Source organism: Octopus bimaculoides, chromosome 24 (assembly GCF_001194135.2).
Source record: "Octopus bimaculoides isolate UCB-OBI-ISO-001 chromosome 24, ASM119413v2, whole genome shotgun sequence".
Classification (NCBI taxonomy): Eukaryota; Metazoa; Mollusca; class Cephalopoda; order Octopoda; family Octopodidae; genus Octopus; species Octopus bimaculoides.
The window spans coordinates 15,770,094-15,785,451 of record NC_069004.1 but is presented as its reverse complement, the minus strand read 5'-3'; the positions used below and the strand labels follow the sequence as shown (position 1 = coordinate 15,785,451).

Here is a 15,358-nt window from a genome sequence, read left to right as displayed (position 1 = left end):
ACACACACACACACACACACACACACACACACACACACACACATGAGGAAGCAAAAATCTAAAGTAGATTTTTCATACAAATAGTATAATTTTTATTAAATCTAAAACTCCTAACAAATGCTATGTTCAACTCAAATGTAGAAAATGTGTCTCTTTTAGTGCCAAACCAGCTATTGTAATCTTTTGAATATTGGTTGACATACTTTGAAACATAACTCAGCTGTCAAATGGTGAAAAGAATGAAGATTACATAGTCACAGCTGGAAAGTTATTTTTTTAATAATGATATATCTCTTCATATGACTGACTTGGGAGCAAACAACTGTAATGAGGGAGCTTCCTCAGGGTAACATGATTTGTATGAATATATATATACATTTGTGTGTGTGTGTCTGTAAACACAGAGGTCTTTTGCACAGATTTTGTGAAGCAAATTCCATGCACAAGCTATCAGTGAACATTATTAGAAAAAAAAGACAGTTCAAGGTGCCATGAAAGATCAACCAGGAACCATGAGGCCGCAAGGCAAATTCACTTTCCACAGCCATTATTTGCACATATCTATGTATTTTAATATTATATTATATGTTTATGCATATATGTATGAATGTATATATGTGAGAGTGTGTGTGTGTGTCTGCGTATGTATATATATATATGCATATATATGTATGTATGTGTGTGTATATATATATATATATATATATATATTATATTCACTGAATTTGGTGGCATAAAAGATGTACTGGTATATTAATATCACTCCAATTTCTGCAGCACATATCCAGGAAAAACAGTATCAAAGACAAAATTAGCTTATAGGAAACCCAACTTTACATATAAGACCCAGGGTCATTTTTTGGAGACATTTTTTGAGGAAAAACTGCATCTTATATGCCATCAAATATGGTGTTTTAAATATAATTGTGTGTGTATGTGTGTGTGTGTGTGTGTGTGTGTGTGTGTGTGCACGCACGCACGTACGTGTGTGTATAGACATCCAAGAATCTATAAGTCAGAAAAGATATGCACTTGTATATTTGCCAATAGAGTGGGCATATTAATCAAAGTGTACAGTATTATATATCCATTATAGCTGGTCTTACCAATCAGTTTTGCACTGGGGGTTCACCAGGGTGTTGGATGATAGCCCAATTATGTAATCTTGCATTCTTCAAAGATGACAGTTATGGAATGAAATATGGCGACTGCTCTCTATTGTTGGAGGTGAACAGACACATCTTGTTTGTGCTTTCTGTGAAAAAGATGATGAAACCACACAAAGGTTAAGAGTTATGTCCTTTGGTACCAAGGGACATAACTCTTAACTTAACCCGTACATGGTTCATTTCATCATCTTTTTCACTGCAACTATAAACTAGATGTGTCTGTTCACCTCCAACAATAGAGAGCAGTCACCATATTTCATTCCATAACTGCCATCTCTGAAGAGCACAAGGTTACATAATCAGGTTGTTACCCAACATTCTATTGAACCCCTAGTCTGAAACTGATTGGTAAGATCAACTGTAATGGACATAAAATATTGTGCACTTCAATTAATATATAGATTTGAGGTTAAGTCAAAAATTATACAGCACTCTTGTTTCTTTAATTTATTAAAACAAAAGCACAGCTAGATCATTTTTTTTACATAATCTCCTTGCCTCTTTATGCACTTCTTCCAGCAGTCCACAAACTTGATTACTCCATTGGGAAAGGTTTTCACCTGGTTGCACAGCCATTTATGCACCACTTTCTGTGCTTCTTCTTCCATAGCAAATTCACAAAGAATGTTTGAGCAGTCCAAAGAAGTCATAGATCTGGATTCATTGTAACAGCAATTTGAAACCCAAGTTTTCAATGGTTTCAGTGGTGTTGGTGGACCTATGTGGGCATGCATTATCAAAGCAATAAGGGCACTTGCTTTGTCAACAGACCTTGGCATTTGATGCAAATTTTTGGTTTCAGTTTGTTGGCCAGCATTTCACTGTAACATACATTGGTGAATGTAGATGCCTTTTCCAGGAACATTACAAATGATTAAAAAATACAAGAAGGTGGGTCACATGATGTTGTTAGAGTAAGATTGGTTGTCCACGCTCACTTGTGTGTATATATATATGTATGTATATATATGTGTGTGTATCCATTTTGGAATAGTGGATCTCAAAGCACATAAAGCTATAAATAATAGGATGTAAATATTGGGTCGAAAAATATCCTTTTTAAATAGAAAAAATCAAAGGTTGCTCATGGGATATGAATCCACATTGCTTGTAGAAATGACAGACATTCTATCCAATACTTAAATGCTATTATTTATAGTTTTATGTGCTTCAAGATCCACTTTTCTAAAAAAGAATTATTTCATGTTCTTTCAAATGTTTATAGATTCTTATGATGTCAACAATATGTATGTCTGTATTCTATGCACATATGCATGTGCATGTGCATGTATGTATATCTTTGCATCTGTATTTGTCTCGTCCATTTCTTGATAACTGGCCCTGTAACTTTGCAGTTCAGCTAAAGAGATGATAAGATAAGTGCCAGACTTTAAAAATATGTAGCAAACTTATAAAATAAATACTGTGGCTGATTCATTCAATAACAATGATTGAAACAAATAAAAGATAAAATACAAAGATATGTGGTGTATATTTAGATTTGTTAATTTGCTTATCTACATTTAGATGTTTATTGTTAATATTGATGCTGTTGTGATTGTGGCTAAAAAGCAATTTATCCTAACACTACAGTTTTCTTTTAAACACTAATATGAAAATAGGAGACAAAGACTAAAAACTGTACAGATGCATCTATTGAACCCCTCCTCCACTGTTCCCTTTGTCTCTAGATGTGAGATAAAAGTTTTCACCACACCCAGAATGCAATACTGTTTAACTTAGGAAGCTTTGTTGTAGTGGACTCCAGCACTGGTCTAGTTGAGTCATTACATTGATCAAAATGTGTGTTAAATATTTCAGATTTTAATGGAATGGTCATTTTCAGAATGTCCTATGGAAAGAATTATAATTTATCAGCTGTAGAACAATGAAGGGACCTTGTTACAGCACAGACACATGCACAAAAAAAGTTATTATATTCATTCTTCTGGCAATTAGCTGGAGTATATTTTTGTACAATACCAACTACCTAACTAAAATATATATAAATTACGCAATTCAATCTTGATCTCGGCAACAGTGTTAAAATGGCAACCTTTGAGCTACATTTTCATCTTAGGAAAGAGATGGGAGTCCACAGATGCTAAATCTGGTGAATAGGGCAGGTGCAGAAGTGATATCATGTTGTCTTTGGCGAGAAACCTATGAGTGAGGAGAACTCGGTGATAGGGTGCATTGTTGTCATGAAGAATCCCATCTTTCATGTTCCACATATCTGGTTGCTTTTGCGGAATGCCCTCACTCAAATGCTTCAAAATTTTATTGACTGTCCTCCAATGATTCTCATGTACAAGCTGATGAATTTTCCCCACATTTCTGGGGCTGACACTTGTGGCACATCTTCCAGGGAAGTTCTGCTTTTGAAGTGCCCATGCTACTCAAAACATTACATATGACCCATTGTAAGCTTGCTGAAGCATACTCAATGTCTTTGTAGCAGACTTCCCAAGTTTAATGCAAGGTTTCACATTGGCACTTTGTTCCAACTTCCTATCCATGACAACAATCGCAAACTACAGCATATATTTGATCACAAAAACACAAATTTCACAACTTGCGAAGAAAACATAGTGGTGTCATTTAGCACACTGCCTCATGAAGGTCACTGCTTGCTCTCACTGCACACGCAACCATTTACTGCCATTTGTTGGTGTGCTACAGAACTGGTAGAGAACTTTTTGATACCACTTTTGTTATGCAAATTATACGTTGTTCAATTTATAATAGCGATTTGTAACTGTTATGCAAATTGTGCTAGGATTCGAATGACTTCTCTTGATATAAAGAACATGCGCATTTGACAGGAAAGGAGGAGAGTGAACGGTCATTTGGAATAACGTACGTTGAGTCAAGACTATCGTGGCTGACACTATAAGACGCCTTTCTATTTAGGACTATGACTAGAAATTAGTTTCTTTGAACCAGGATTTACTGGTTATACATTACAATCAAAGAAACTAATTTCTGAAAATACACAATTGGAAAAAGTTGCTGAACAGTCTATAGAGGGTCTATAGGGGGTGTTCGTAGATGTTCAGTGAACCGGTCGGCCAGTCGGCAGCCCGTCTGAGCAACATAGAGTTTATTGCAGAGATTACATCTGATGCAATAGATAAGGCTGGAAGAAGTACAGGAGAAGGAGTTTCTAATGTGGAAGATGTGCTGGTTGGATGTAGTGAGGGAGGTGGTGTTGGTGATGAAAGGACAGGTGTGGCAGGGAGATCTAGAGTAAGGGAAGGATCCAGACTGGGTTGGGATGGAAGAGGGGAAGGTACTACGGACCAGTAGATCGCGTAGGTTACAGGCGCATTTAAAGGAGGGCAAAGATGGGTTGGGGAAAATGGGGCAGGTGGTGGGATCAAGATGGAGACCATGGAAAGCCCGTGGGATCCTCCAACGAATGGGTAGGGTGGAGGGTGGAAAAGGAGGGGAAGGGTATGTGGTTGGGGGATCAGTCTGGGAAGGAGAGAGGGTGGTAGTACGAGCGATTGGACGAGCACAGAAAAGGATAGTTTGGACGACGGGGGATGCATATCCTCGATGTATGAACAGGCGGGCCAGGTACTGGGACTGGGTTTCAAAATCCTGAGAGGGGAGGTCAATGGTGAGAGAGATATCTAGGAAGTTTACAGAGGTGTCGGAGATGGTAGAGGTAAATTGGAGAGAAGGGTCAAAGTTAGAGATGAAAGTGGAGAGTTGTTCATGGGAGAGGAAGGTGGCACTTATTCAATCGTCTATGTAGCTCTGGGGTCGGTCAGGAGAATTGGAAGAATACTTGGGCATCAATGTAACCAACAAATAGGTTGGCGAAATTGGGGTCCATTCTCATTCCCATAGCGACGCCAGACAATTATTGTTAAAAAAATTCCCCCGCGAACGTCAAGTGAGGACAAGTTCTGCCAGACGGAGAAGGGTGGAGGTGCTGTATGTGGGGTCGGGGCGATGGTCGGGGAAGTATTGGGAGACTAAGAAACCGTCGTTGTGGAGGATCACTGTGTATAGGGATTTGATGTCCAAGGTGAAGAGGAAGCATGAAGGAATTGAAAAGATGAAGGGCGTGATTGGTGTCATGTATATGGGATGGGAGGCTAGTAACTAAAGGGGACAGGATGAGGTCCAAGATATTTAGAGATGAATTCTGTGGAGCAATTGCAGGCCGAGGAGTGAGCATTTGGCAGCAGACAAGGGAAGGTCAAGTGGTATAGTGACTACAGTGCATGGGAGTAGGGTGGTGGAGGGAGTGAGGTCGTTAGAGGAGGTGTGAGTGGGGGAAGGTTGCAATTGATAGGTGAGTCGGGGATAGGGGTGAGAATGTCCGGGTGGGGGCGTGTAGAGGTGTGGATGGTTCAGGGGTAGGGGTAGGGGTGGGAATGTCTGGGTGGGAGCGTGTGAGTTGTGGAGGGTGCAAGACTCCAATAGAGTAAGAAAGACATATATCAGAATGACAGGCAACTCATTCAAGGAAAGACACACAGCATGTAGCATCATTCAGAGACCAAAAAAAAAAAAAGGACATATGGCATCTTTATTCAATACGATATGGACATTGAAAAAAGGAGGAGTAAGTAACCCCCAGATAACATGAAACATTATTACTGAAGCCAGAAAATATAGGGAACAGGGTACCAAATGTGAGCTTTGCATTACTGAAAAGCTCAACATCATCCAATAAAAAGATAACATCTTAAACATTAGGGATAAAATCTTCTCTCTTTACATGCATAAGCAATATTTCACACTCTGACATTTCAAAGAGGAATCACCATCTACTCCGCTGATCCAACCAGGATAGGTTTTTTTTTTTTTTTTTCTGAACATAAACATTAAATGTACGCATCATACGAACTCCACACATAGAAGACACATCCCTCAGTACACAAATATACAATCATTATACATACCGAGGACATTACATAATATAAACAAACTTCTCATTCAGCACAATTTTTTCCAAAAGTCAAACCCAAAGGAGATAATCATCCAAGAGTCGCAACCCTCTTGATTTCTTGTCTTTTGTTTACCAAAGGCTTTGTGACTTCCCGAGTTTTAATCCAAAATGGAGATGAACACCAACTTTTCTATGTGACTGGCTTGAAGAACTGTTGAGATATTTTCTTAACATGAAAGCAATGGTAGCCTTAATACACAAATAGTCTTTATCCACCAATGCGATGCTGAGTACTCATTCTCTTTGTTTGATATTTATATATGCATACGTACATATAAAATATGTGTATGCTTCTTAATGTTGGTCAACTAGCTTTGGCTTATTTATGTCTTCTTAACTTAGCAATTTAGCAAAAGGGGATTAAGTACCAGACTTAAAATAATTACTGGGGTCAAGTTGTTCAACTAAACTCTTTATGGCAGTACCCCAGCATGTCTATAGTTCAATAACTAAAATAAGGTAAAGAATATGTGTGTATGTATGTATAATGATTGTTTCTTATTTAGGCACAAGTCTAGCAATTTTTGAGAGGAGGGTGTTAGTCAATATTTTCGTCTACATTACTTGACTCATACTGACCCCAAAGGAGAATAATCAAAGTTGCTTTTGACAGGATTTGAATACAGAATATAAAAAGCCAGAAAAAAAACTGCATCCAACTTTTACTACTTATATTGGCTGAATTCTGCTTTAAGCACCCCATATAATGCCTCATAGCTTTTATTTTTGGGGAATTTACAAAAACTTTTTGTGAATTTGTGTTCTACACATGGAAATTCACACAATTATGCAAAAGTAAAAAAAAAACTTTTTGTGTGTGATTTAAGAGCTATTTAGCTTTTATTTTTAGCACATCTCATGACCACCTGATACCCTCATTTGTTTGTCATTCTGATATTTTTCAATATCTTTCTCCCCATAAGATTAAGCAAAAAATTTGGATTGTCCATATTTTAAACTGAATTTTTAACAAAAAATTTTTTAAATTAAAAAGAAAATCTTTTTTCATATTTGTATGAATTCCCATGTGTAGAATACAAATTTGTAAACATTTTCTGAAAATTCAAAAAAGTTATGAGGGAGTTATATGGCGTGCTTAAAGCAAAATTCTATCCATATATTAAATATTGCCATAAATTGTTACACCAACAAATAATTACTAAAAACTAAGAAGTCTTTGATGCAAAAACTATGATTATTGAAAAGCAAAAAACACAAAAGTATCAAACAAAACATCAGCCTCTTTCTGCCTTGACTAACCTTGAGTGATAAGAAAAAGGTAGATCATTATTTGAATTTATATTCTCATTGTCAGAGGAACAATTTTGAATTTCTTATTAGTGATTGAATTGAAATTACATATTGAAGTAAATATCTACTTAATGAACCACACACATTTTGCAGTGCTGTAATATTTGACTCATATTTCCAAAGTAAAAATGTGTGCATATAAACTTCATTTATATATTGCCTTGTTTATTTAAGTTCTCTCTTTTGTACATTATATCTAAATCTTATTTCCAGCTTTTTTCTCAGTTCAACTGTACCTTGTTATTCATGCATGCTAATATTACACATTCAATGGAGAATGCTTGCTTCATCTCTTTCAAGTCTTTACAAATCATCTGCATTCAAGGTACACATTTTAATACCTTAGAGCATACACAGGCATCATATAATGTACTTGAGAATGAACCATTTTGTAGAATTTTCAGGCCAATCATCTCCAATGTTAATTTAGATAGTTTCTGCAACCTGATTAACATTGGCATGATCCTTCCAAGCATCAGAGAGAATTTATAGTGTATATTCTAACTATGAAATACTTCTGTGCATCTGTTCACTGTCAGCTTGCTTGTGATGGTGGTATCCCTCCTGTGCATCCACAGTTTACACTTGGTACGCCATACAAAATTTCAACTTGCTCTTTTTCTGGATACTGAGCATGGTCATTTTCTTCACAGTAACAGGGTACCACTCCATTTCTAACTTGCTAAATTTACTTTGAGGCCTCTTAATTTTTTTTTTTGCTTCTAGGTCTGCAATGTTGTTGCTAAATCTTCTACAGATTCAGTATATAAAAATTCCCATGGGTAGCTAGTCTTAATTAAATTCCTCTGCTTTGACTTGGAATATTAAAAGAGAGTTGAAAACTGTGCACTGACAGCCCCCTATCTACATCTCTCTCAAGCCATTCATGAACCCAAGATTTCATTAATAGCCATTGAACTATATGTAGAATGGGGAACCCCTGGTAAATGCCTGCTTCAGGTTGACAAATGCCAGATATAGTGGTTTGCACCTACTAAAGTACCACTTTTACAACTGTCTTATGAAAAGAGGATCAATGGCATCTCTTTTTACCATAAGGCTGAATTGCAACTCATCCAAGTTAATTCTGTTCCTAATCAGTTTGTTCTATAACTCTTTTAGTAAAAGTGGTCCATCAATTTGATGTTTCTGTAATTACCTCATTCTAGTGCATTTCATTTGCCTTAGTAGCAGTTGACAGTAATACTGCTTTGCCAATCACTGACACCTCCTTGATTATGTGAATGACTAACATGTGACTTTTGTTCTTAGAGAACATAACTCCCATTTATATATTCATTTCACTTGTGTCAGTGCTGCTTTCAACTTAAATGACTGAGGCCTTTATTGGATCTACATGTGGTAAGCTTTCTCTCTCATATGTATACTCCTCAGTCAACCTCCTGTAATTGCATCTTCCATTTTAGCAGCAGTAAAAGCAAGTGTACCTACCATTATCATTCTGAACATATTTACCTGAATGCCTATTTTCTTTTGCAACCTAGATTACTCCATGCCTCTGATTGTCATGATATAGAATATGTGGATATAGAATATGTGGAGACCTCAGTTTCTTCCTTTGCTAAGTATATCTGATGTTTAGCTACTTGATGGTGCTGCCCCTTTTCTTCTTGTCTGTCTAAGAGTTGTCTCTTAGCTTTAATAGTTTTATTTACAGTACTATTTCACCACCATGTCACTTTCCATATGGTTGGAACTTTACAAACAGTTAGAGAACTTGTAGTTTGTCTTAAAGAAATTTCCAGTTATTTTTATCTCTTTCTCTTTCTTGTCACATGTAATACTGGAGCAGCTATGTCCATATCTAGATGCAGCAACTGGTCAAATATAGCTCAGCCTGAATTGAAATTCTTTTTGGTTACAGGTACCCACTAATTTCAGTAAAATAAGTTTGCAAAATTTCAGTTATAGATCAAGAAAAAGCACTCAATTAAGATTGAGTATCACAAAAGAAAGTTCTTCAGTGACGGGTAGAGAGACTGGGTTAGAAGTTTTCAAGTGCACATGACTCCATTACTGTTCTGACAAGAAAGTTGTGGGGTTGAATCATTATCATTGTCAGTTAACATCTGTTTTCCATGTTGGAATGAGTTGGATGGTTGACAGGATCCAGCAAGCTGCAGGGCCACACCAAATGCCACTGTCAGTTTTGACATGTATTCTACAGTTATATGCCCTTCCTAATGCCAACCACTTTACAATGTGTACTGAGTGCTTTTTTCATATCACCAGTACTATTGAGGTTACCAAGTAAGTTGCAAGATAGAAAAGAACAAGAAAAGCACCCCATGACTAAGTGTGTGTGTGGGAGGGAGGGCAACTTTATGTCAGGTGCTGAGAAGCTAATAATAGATCAACAAGAACAGGTGTCATGCTACAGAGGAGATACATGTCTAAGCCACATTATAAGGGTAGGTAGTAGGGATTGGGAAGATGAAAATAAAGAAAGATTGTAATGACGGTGTGCCAGAGCAAATCTCAAGGTAGGTCTGAGGATAGGAGAGGATATGGTCAGTTGATGAAGGGAAGGTGAAGGGTGAGTAATTTCATAAGGATGTGAGGAGAAAGTAACGGATGGTTAGAGAGGGGATAAAAGAAGATGAAAGGAATGATGTGCAAGAGCAGAGATGCAATTGGTGGGAAATATCAGAGAGGGGGAAGGGTAAGAGAGATAACAGTGACTCAGGAAGGAGGATAAATAAGGCAGGGAGATGATGTGCAAAGTGTAGGAGCAATGGAGAGGGTAATGTGGGGGCATATAAGGGTGTATATAGCGAACGTGGCATGATGGTGGATATGAGAGTGTATTGAGAATAACAGTAGATATGTAAGCTGGAAAAGAGAGAAAGGGAAAAAAAGGGAAGGAAGGTTCTAGAGGGAGATGAGACGGCTGGCAGTGCAAAATAAATATGTGCTGATTTTGCTCTCAAATGATTTCAGCTGCCTTAGATGGAGTGATGAGGGGACAGGGTGTTAGAGGAATGAGGTGAAAGGTAATACTTGACAGGGCAGAATGGGTTAGAAGAGTGATTTTAGGATGGTCATTTTTACTGTGATGGATGAGTCTCCTCAACACTCCTTTGTCATCTCCTCTGTGAGACTCAGCATGTTGAGGTCCTCCTTTCACTCCTCTATCCAATGTCTTCCTGTGCTTCCACTTTTTTATGCAGATATCCTCATCCATACACATCACACGACCAAATCAGATTCTGACCAAGTAAAGGAAAGTGAGAAAGAATTCTTTGCAGTGCTATGGATCCTGGTGGAGGTGAGGGGTTAGCTTCATGCTAAGGGACAAAGGGATTAAACAATAAGAGGAGAGGTGAGAGTAAGTTCTTGATGAGGATGTGAATGACTACTTGCATCTAGAAAGGGAAGGAGAGTGAGAGAAAGAGAAAATGGTCAGCAGCTGCTGCAAGAGATAGATTATAATTTTGGTACAAAGCTCACATTCTAGAAAATGTCAAAAATACACACTTGCTGGCCTGGAATTAAAAAACTATAATAATTGTATGGAAACAGGATGAAATCTACTAGACAGATGTTGTATGCATGAAAGAAAGTTAGGAATAAATCTATATAAATTTGGTAAATGGAACAAAAGATATAATTTTCTAGAGAGAGAAGAGGTATACAGTAAATGGTCTATATTTGTGGAAATGGATCCACATTATTGCTTATAAATTCAATGAAATTCTGACAAAAATTTTACAAATTTGGGTTTACCAAAAACAACTGTAAGCCACAACAGGCTCCAATTCAAACCAAGTGAATTTGAGAATTAGTACAAAGTCAGAGGCATGGAACATTTGACAAAGAGAACATTAGGAAATAATTCCTTTCACGTACATCTAATGAGCGTCTGAAAAAGTGGTTTAGATTTGCAAAGGAATTATGAAAAAAGGCTAAATCTGATGGGAAGGCAATACCTAGAGCGTTAACTGAATTTCTAAAACATCAGTTAAGAATGGACCCATTTAGATATGGCATATAGTACTAAAGATATAATTTTCTTGAGAGAGTTAAGGTATACAGCAAATGTCCTATATTTGATGCATACCTCAATAACCAGGACAGAGATGACACCAAAACAATAATTGGTTAAGCAATGAATACCCAACAACCTGCCCTGAAAGAGCAACAACAGCACACATAGTACTGTGTAGTGTATATATGCAAATCTTTGTGTGGTTATAAGGTTATAAAGAAACAACAAAGAATTAGAAAATTTATTTATTTACGACAGAAATAATAACTTTGTAATAATGAACCGTTTATAAATCCTATAATTATTTCTCTGAAATCCTTGAAGAACTTCCTGTACAAGATGCGTTATTCATTCACAAAAGTCACTTTGTTTTCAAGGAACTTTCTTTATTATTTAGGGCTGCTGAGTGGCTTCTCTTTTTCTTTTGCTGGGTTAACTGGAAATGTTGCCAAGTAATGATTTACAATTGGTCAATAATGTTTTACAAATGATGAGTTCTTGACTCGAGAACCTTAATCAGTACAATAGGAGTACACTTCCAAGATGTGCGTCCAAGGTTAACAGGTTCCCCCGCTGCAGCCTGACTGGTGCTGCCATCACCACCGTAGCTATTGTCTTTCATTTTAGTCACTGGTGACGATGTTGTACATTTGGAGACAGTTGTCCTGCTTGTTTTTGAAGGCTGCCGCTGGTAGGCACATTGGATATCAAATTTGTAAACCCCACTGTGGTAAAATAAGAGATGGCACTCATGGCTGATACTGTTACCTTGGGCCAGCTAAACATGGAAACCAAAAATTTTTTTAAATGTATTAAAACAAACATACAAACAAATAAACTAATGAAATAAATTTGAAAAGAATGAAGTAGTAATATCATTTAATTATTTTAAAATTGATATAATTAATTTCAAACATCCTCACATTGGTACAGGTATGTCCATGCATGTTTTGCTAAAAGGTTTACTTTTCAACTATGTAGTTTCAGATTCAATTCCAACATGTGGCACCTTAAATCAGTGTCTTCTTCTATAGTATCAGACTGATCGAGGTTTTGAGTACAACTTGTAGTCTGAAACTTTACAGCAGCCATCATGTGGTTCATCACATTGGACTTCTACTATAGCCTTGAATCACCAATGCCTTTAGGGGAAATTGTGACAAAAGTCCTTTGTTTGTGAGTATGTTTTTTTATATTTACACTAGTATTGCATTCCTCTTAGTTCTGTAACTTAGTGATTCAAGAGATAAAGATCAACTAAAATCTTTGAAGGTAGTGTCTCACCAGAGCCACAGATCAATCAGTGAAAGAACATGCTTTAAATATCCACCTGAATGCCTAAAGCAATGCACCAGGAGAACAATGGTAGATCCAGAGAATGAATTGTAAGTGAATGTTAGTATTTAGTGTTGGAGTGTGGAGTTGGTATGATCAGGGGGTCTTCAGGACTGAAGAAATGAAATTTTCTGTGCTGACCCCAATTTTGCCCTGTGTTTTGGGTAAAATACTACCAAGAGCAAAACATAGAGATGAGAAACAATAGAGTCAACAGAAGGAAGTGATGTGGAACGAGAAGGATAAGGTAGAGGTGAGGTGACAACAGATAGAGGTAAGGTAGATCAGCAGGATCAATTGATAGACATGAGATAGAACAGATAAAGTGAGGGTTGACAGGGATAAAAATTGAAGATCGAAGAGAATAGAAAGAGGTGAGAGATAACAGGAAGCAATAGAGATAAGGTGGAACAGAGACAATAGAAGTAAGGGATAACAGAGGTAATAGATAGAAGTGAGGAATAACAAATGTAACAGATAAAGGTGTGGGCAAAAGAGACATTCATAGAAGTGAGGGACAACAGAAACAATAAAATGAAGTAAGGCAGAGTTAATTGAAGTGTTGATGCAAGAAATTTGGACATTTGGGAAAGAAAAGGAAAACGAATGTGTACCTTGTCAATCTTCAGTGATCTGATACCAATAATAGAACTTTGCTGCTCTGTACTATACCATGAACTACCACAGCCAAGATCTTGATAACAACTGATATTTAGTTCAGCTTGGTAGGCATCCACTGAAACACAAGCATATATTTTATATGTACATACATATATATGTATACATATATATAAAGAAATTAGAAGAACAAAAGAATAAGAAATCATGTCATGAACTTCATTAGCTTACAGCTGTTTCTGCTATAAGATGCAATAAAGTTGAATGTTTGTGTATCACTTTAGAACTTCATCGGAGTTTCAAATACAAAATGCAATTTTACTTGGGAAAACATTTATATATATATATATATATATATATATATATACACACACACACACAGGAAAGCATTTCCAATGAAAAAGCATAAACATATGAAGGAAATGAATTCAAGAGTTTGAGGGGGACAAGCATCTCCCAGGCAATAATCTAATAGCTCTGTGTCGGCAAGACTTGAAAAATATAGAGAAAAAAGTGAAAGGGGTACAGTGAAATTACTGTGAGGAGTGGAATATCCAACGTTTCAGATTCAATCCTTCGTCAGAAGTAGAGAAAAAGAGAAAAATGTTGAGAGGATGTAAACTGTTTGACTTTTCCACTTTTTCTCTACACCCTGATGAAGGATTGAATCTGAAATGTTGGATATTCTACTCCTCATGGCAAGTTCACTGTACCCCTTTCACTTTTTTCTCTCTATATATGTATACCTATGTATGTATATAAGTATGTACTTATGTAAGTTAGCATATTTATATGTTCCTACTAGCAGTATAACCCGACGTTGTCCGGGTGTGACTTATTACGCTATCTACGATAAGTCTTGCTAGGTGAAAATCAACTAAAAAAGAAAGCGTTACAATGAAAAGACCCTTATGATGTAAATATGTTCATAATTCAAAAGACGATGAAATTAATAGGGAAAGTCTGAAGGCTGTTTTGCTTAACATTATTAAGCGTACGTAAATTTCATCCATCTAATTGGCTATACAAATGCTTGTGCAAAACAACTTTTTGCGCTGCCCTGATTATACATAGCAGGGTAATCCCTTTTAGCAGGAGCTAGGACGGCAATTTCTGATGAAGCAATTGGTGGCAATCTGTTGCTACACAGTTTTGCCAGAATTCTATCAGAATTCTATCAGATGTTGATGCACCATTTTGCATTACGTTCAAAGTATCTTCTGGAATGTGGTGAATTGCTACAGTCTGTTGCTGTCATTTTAAACCGGTTGCTTTCTTTCCCCAGCAAACTCTCTTCTTTGGAGGCATAATCTATGTATATATTAAACAGAACAAAAGATATAATAGATGGCAGGGTCGGTAATTTTAACATTTCTGTAATTTTTCAGATCAACACCCGCACGATTACCACACCCTAACCCAAAAACCCTAAACCTAACCCTAACACTAAAACCCTAACCCTGACCCTAAAACCGTAACCATAACACTAACCCTAATCCTAACCCCAACCGTAACCCTATCCCTACACCCTAACCGTAACCCTAAAACCCTAACCCTGACCCTAAAACTCCAACCCTAACACCCTAGTGAAAATCGTGGTATATTTACCAAATATTGACGAACATAAGTTATATTGTAGTCAATGATTGTGAGTACAGGTAGAAGGGAAGAAATATAAAAGTTGCTAGAAACAACAGCCAAATCTCCCTTAAATCACACAAAGTAAACGGAATTTTAAAAATCTAATTTCTGCACTGGAAAGTTCACATTGAAAAAATTCCATTAATGTAAAAATTTTAAAATTCCATTTACTTTGTGTGATTTAAGGGAGATTTGGCTGTTTCTAGCAACTTTTATATTTCTTCCCTTCGACTTGTACCGGCGTTCTTACACATCGATCACGAGCTCAACGTATAATATAGAGAGTAAGAGTAAAAAAGAGAGAGA

The 15,358-nt window shown here is 36.8% G+C and overlaps 1 protein-coding gene across 1 annotated transcript in view; it reads right to left on the bottom strand.

The window, feature by feature from the left end:
* Positions 1-11,688: 11,688 nt before the first annotated feature.
* LOC106882859 (trafficking protein particle complex subunit 9) overlaps positions 11,689-15,358 on the bottom strand; it is a 96,233-nt gene continuing 92,563 nt past the window's right edge. Inside the window, exons 23-24 of the mRNA XM_014933664.2 lie at positions 13,408-13,529; positions 11,689-12,236 (exon numbers count right to left, since the gene is read on the bottom strand). Coding sequence (XP_014789150.1) covers positions 11,940-12,236; positions 13,408-13,529 — 419 coding nt within the window. The 3' untranslated portion in view covers positions 11,689-11,939. The remainder of the gene's footprint in view (positions 12,237-13,407; positions 13,530-15,358) is intronic.